This window comes from Seriola dumerili, unplaced genomic scaffold (assembly GCF_002260705.1).
Source record: "Seriola dumerili isolate Sdu_G_001 unplaced genomic scaffold, Sdu_1.0 BDQW01000008.1, whole genome shotgun sequence".
Classification (NCBI taxonomy): domain Eukaryota; kingdom Metazoa; phylum Chordata; class Actinopteri; order Carangiformes; family Carangidae; genus Seriola; species Seriola dumerili.
Genome location: NW_019174263.1, coordinates 39044 through 44453, shown reverse-complemented (window position 1 = coordinate 44453; position 5410 = coordinate 39044). Strand labels below are relative to the sequence as shown.

General features: G+C 41.3%; 1 protein-coding gene across 2 annotated transcripts in view; it reads left to right on the top strand.

Annotated features, from left to right (window-relative positions):
- The window catches only part of sub1 (SUB1 homolog, transcriptional regulator), a 7468-nt gene extending 4960 nt beyond the window's left edge, over positions 1 to 2508 (top strand). For both annotated transcript variants that reach the window (XM_022746595.1, XM_022746602.1), the window contains exons 4-5: positions 1765 to 1873; positions 1976 to 2508. In XM_022746595.1, the coding sequence (XP_022602316.1) occupies positions 1765 to 1873; positions 1976 to 2055 (189 nt within the window). In that variant the 3' untranslated portion in view covers positions 2056 to 2508. The remainder of the gene's footprint in view (positions 1 to 1764; positions 1874 to 1975) is intronic.
- Positions 2509 to 5410: the final 2902 nt, after the last annotated feature.

The following is a 5410-nucleotide window of genomic DNA, read 5'->3' as shown; positions in this document are numbered from 1 at the left end:
TCTTTTTTTTTTTTTTTTTTTCCCCACAGACGCAAATCATTCGCGTAGTCAATGACTTCAATTATCTCACCGCGTTGTCCCAGCCCTTGCACTGCGCTTGTATCCGGGTAAACCAAAGAAGATGGATATAAACGGTCCCATTAGAAAGTTCCGGTTTTGTTCTATGAACATTTACCCTGTGTGGTTTTACACGACGCGTCGACCCTAAAATTCCACGTCTAATAATTTTTATAATCGACAACATCGATTACGTCGGATAATCGTCCCAGCCCTAATACTTATGTACATGTGATATTTCTGTTTTTTATTTTTAATAAATTTGCAAAAATTTCTAAAAAACCTTGTCATTATGGGGTATTGTGTGTAGATTGATGAGGAAAAAAAGGAATTTAATCCATTTTGGAATAAGGCTGTAACATAACAAAATGTGGGGAAAGTGAAGGGGTGTGAATACTTTCCGGATGCACTGTATATAGATAAGTTATTTGCTATATTTTTGAACAGTTGCGCGCAAACTTGAACATTAATAGCTCAGATTTCCTTAGATATTTTCAGCTACGTGATGTTGCAAGGACCCACTCTTCCATATTTCCTCATTTACTTATGTATTTATTTACTTATTTGTTCATCTGGCTGCTGTAGGGGGGCGGGTTGGGATGGAACATAGATATAGGACATTGCTGGGCAATATTTTTTTCCAGTGGGCCATAAAGACTCCGTTAAAGTAAGTGAAGGGCCACACAATTGGAAATAAAATTTAAACATGAAATATTTACTGCAGAATTACTTTAAACTACCGGTACATAGATTTGGTGGGCTTGATTGTGTTATTCACTAGCCCTTTTTAAACAAATACATGATCATACTCATGAATATTACTATTAACAACTCAATTAACTACTATGATTCAGTGAGACTGCTCATCAATCACTTCCAAATGCCTGGTAACAGTCCGACGAGACAGACTGATTTTTTTCAAACTGACTTTTATTGTCAGGGCACAGGATGCTAGCAGTCTCAACCATACAGTCTTTCAAAAACTCACCCTCTGAGAACGACCTGCTGTGTTTGGCTAGCTTAAGAGCCGGCATGTAGCTTACTTTTGTGACTGTCTCTTGTATGGCCGTCTGCTTCACAAAAATATTCTGACGGGCGGTTAAATCGGAGGACAATTTCAGGGCCTTTGTTCTCTCTCCCGCAACGACAGGTTGGTGGTATAGTTGGCATGCTTGGTCGAAAAATGTCTCTTAATATTATATTCTTTGAAAACAGAAATTGCATTTTGGCATATCAGGCATACAGCCTTTGAACCCACATGAGTAACAAAATATTTATAAGTCCACTCTGTGTTAAAAACACGACATTCCGAATCAACTTTTTTCTTTTTCATAGCACTCATCCTGATGATCATCGAACTGTCTATGCAAGAGTCAAGGAAGCGCATTTTCACCCACTCCAAATTAAAATAGCGCCCTCTGTTGCAATCAGATCGTATAGCAGTTCAAACTCATATGCCTCTATAATGTAGGATTTTTTTTTTTTTTCTTCTTTTCTCCTCTGTGGATGTCGCAGGCCAGACTGAGACAGCCCACGGGCCGGGTCTGGCCCGCGGGCCGTAAAATGCCCATGTGTGATGTAGGAGATCATAAAGAAAAATGAAAATGATGTCAGGCTGCATCTGCACTACCTGTTGACCACTTTGTTCAATAAAATATATTTAAAAAACTAGGAAGAACAACAGATGACAGAGTTTGTTTCTTACAGATTGGAAAGATGAGATATGTCAGCGTCAGGGACTTCAAAGGTAAAGTCCTGATTGACATCAGAGAGTACTGGATGAACCAGGATGGGGAGATGAAGCCGGGAAAGAAAGGTGATCACATCAGTAATCTTTAAATTAGTTTGATTGACATACATATGGATGTCTGATATTGTTAGTGGTATGTGGTGAAGCTCTGTCTTAAATCTCTTGCAGGTATCTCCCTGAATCCTGAACAGTGGAACCAACTGAAGGACCAGATTTCAGAAATCGATGATGCCATTAAGAGAATATAAGCATTCCTGTCAGTGTTATCTGTCGGCTCACCCGTTTTGTAAAAAGCCTGGGATTGTTTTTTACTTGTTTAATTTGTAGTTGTATAGCTCCAATGTCATCTGCATACTTATGTGTTTGTGTGAAACTTGTGTTTGAGCTGTTGTAGTGAAGGTGTGTGTGGATGAGTAGGTGATCGATCATCACAGCTGGTGGGAAGGGTTCGTCAATACAGTGATGTTTTTGTATCAAATAATAAAAATGAGGCACTAGTTTAATATTGTTGTTCAGTTAATGTTGAAGTTTGTGTTCAAAGTTTGACCCTCATGTAAATAGAAATGATAAGCCTGCTTCAGCTGACCTTTGTTTTATATAGTACCCAATATTCATGTCTGAGAGACAAGCCCAGACTGTTGCGCTGTACTTTTAGGTAAGTAGATTCAGATCTGGAAAAATAAAAGATCCCATTTAACAGACTGGCATATTAAACGATTGTAATGATTGAAAAGCACCTCTGTCAGTCACAAAGAATGTGAGTTGGGGACCAGTGAATGAGGCTTGTGGTACTTTAGTGAGTAAATACAAAAGCTGTAAATTTTCTCCAAACTTAGTGGATGTTTGTGAGAAGATAAAAGTAGATCAGGGGACACCATAAGTTGTGTATGGGTCATAACAGTACTACAATTTTTGAACTGAATGATGGACATTTACTTTTCATTAATGTCATTTTTCCTCAAATTATTCACTCTTAACACTGAATTGACTGACATTATTGGAAATACCTGAAAAAATTCTGCAGTTTATCAGATTATAATAGGATTATAATTTATTATAGCTATGAGAAATGTGATGCCCAGCAGTTAAGTGTAATGACAGTTTACCTTGTAAGTCATTAAGTGAGCCTATTACATGTTATGATTATTGTAAGAAAGTATTATGACTGTTTATGAGTCCTTGTAGTATAATTACTCAATGCTATAAGCCAATTATAATGTATGATGAATGTTTGTAAAACATTAAAGACATGGGCTTCATGGAGTGTTAGAACAACAACGTTCAAACTGCTGCCTTGACAGTCCATATCTTACCCCAACCCCATTCCTCTGATCTTTAAAACAAAGTGACACACCCAGCTGAAACAAGCAAAGCTTCTGAGCCATGTAGCATTCGGCCCAGCCGTTGTAATTCATTTTGTGAGTACTCCATGGATCATCATAGCTGTTGTCCCACACCCCTCCAGTAGGTGGTTCCCCTGCCCATTGCAGAAGATGAAGATCAGCCTTGACTTTTTCTAAAATGGTCGACTCGAGGGGTGTCGAGTGGCGCAGGGGGTTGAGCAGGCACCCCATATGTAGAGGCTACAGTCCTCGCTGCAGTCGGCTCGGTTCGAATCCTGCATTGGACGGCCCTTTACTGCATGTCATTCCCCCTCTCTCTGCCTCCCCATTTCCTGTCTCTCTGTACTGTGTTATCATAAAGGCATAAAAAGCCCCCCAAAAAAATATATATATAAAATAGTCGAATCATTTGCCTCCCTCTCAAAAAAGTCAATCACAATTGTAGCACTATCTACAGGTCAGCTTCCTCCCTCCACCCTCCTGAGGGAGATGCTCCCTGAGACAACGAGAGAGAAAATGATTTGTAAACTGCTTCGGCAATAACATGTTTTTGTTAATGCCAATAAAACTATTTATTGATTAAGATATTTGAATTTAAATTTGAATGGGGGGGGGGGCAATTTCCAGGCACTGAAATCTCTGGTAGAGAGAGTAAACACCTCCCCTTGGGAACTCCAGCCTCATGCCAGTAAGACATGCTCTCCAACTGTCTGTAGCATCCCAAATGAGAAGGAGCATCATGATGACAGAGAACGTACCCTGATTCTTCCACATCACCTCCACATCAGACCTTCACAGACCTGAAGGACCACTTCACCCAGTGAAAAGTAGACCTGATGCAGCTCAAAGAAATCATCCTGAATCAGACAGACACTCAGCACAGCTCTTAAAACAACAAATGGAACAGATGAGAAAAGAGCAAGAAAACATACAGGTAACCCATGAAAAACAATCACTCAGACACAGAGAAAGCCACAAGAAAGAGCTGTTCACTATGACTGAATAAGTGAGAGAGCTAGATCACGAGAGAGAAAGTCACAGGAAAGAGTTTGCTGCTCTAAAAGACTTCTAGAACTGCAGCTAGAGAGGGAGAGCCACAAGATTCAACTTGTTGTTCTGTCAGAAGAACTCAAGGAGAAGAACAGAGCATGGGACGGTTTGAAGGAACAGGTGACCTCCCTCACAGTCTGAGCCACTGAAGACTGACCATGGTCAACATCCAACAGTGAGCCCCACCCCCCCAGAACACCCAGCAAGATGATTCCTCCTTCAACCAGAGCAGCCAGAGTCCAGCAGTCACACCACACACTCAGATGGTCCTACCAGTGCAGATAGTCACACTGCAAAAGCAGATGTTGTGTTACTGATCCACTACTGAAAGTCAGCATCACCAGAGACTGTGAACCATGGCCAAATTTTGTCCAACACCCCTCTGTCACTGTACGATCTTTATGATCATGTACACCTCCTCAAGGAAGCAGTTCCCACTGTTCACTAAGACAATGAAATATGTCACGGTGAACCAAGGAGGAACAGTTAAGAGGCAGAGCAACACAGGAACCCCCAACATTAAAATAGCAGAAAGCAGAGCCTACCAAGCCAGGCCCAAGCAGCAGCACCCACAACCACCGCCACAATGCAGACCTCATGAGAACATCAGACATACCCAGTCTGCAAGAACCAACCCTAGACCCAGGACCTCACCACCTCCCAGACATTTCCACCACCTCCACCACCACCACAACAGCAGCAGTAGATCCAGCGAGGCAGACTGTCCTATTCCGAGTTGGTGTAAGGAACAGCAGGCCCTGCCCACAGTGAACTGAGAGACATCAGGACATGCTGGGTACATAATGCTCTCATCTTATGGGTGACAGTCATGATCAGTGGTAATGAGCAGGCAATTGTTCTTCTTCCACTGGCCAAACTAAACACTGGATGTACACACAAGTTACAAACTTGAAATTTATGGTCTATGTAATTGGTGGTCTATGCAATTTATATTCCACCAACAGAATCTCCATATTTCATTGTAGAGATTTTCTCCTCCATAGAAGAAGAGATCAGTCATTTCCAGGCCCAGGAATCTGTGCTGATGACTGGAGATTTAAATGCTAGAACTGGGGAGGAACTAGACTTTACAAGTACTGAAGGTGGCAATTACATCACCGTGGCTAACCTTAACTTCCCTAACCTTCCCAAGAGGAAGAACTGTGACAAAAACATAAACGAGTGGAAAACAAGTCTTATAGCTTTGTAG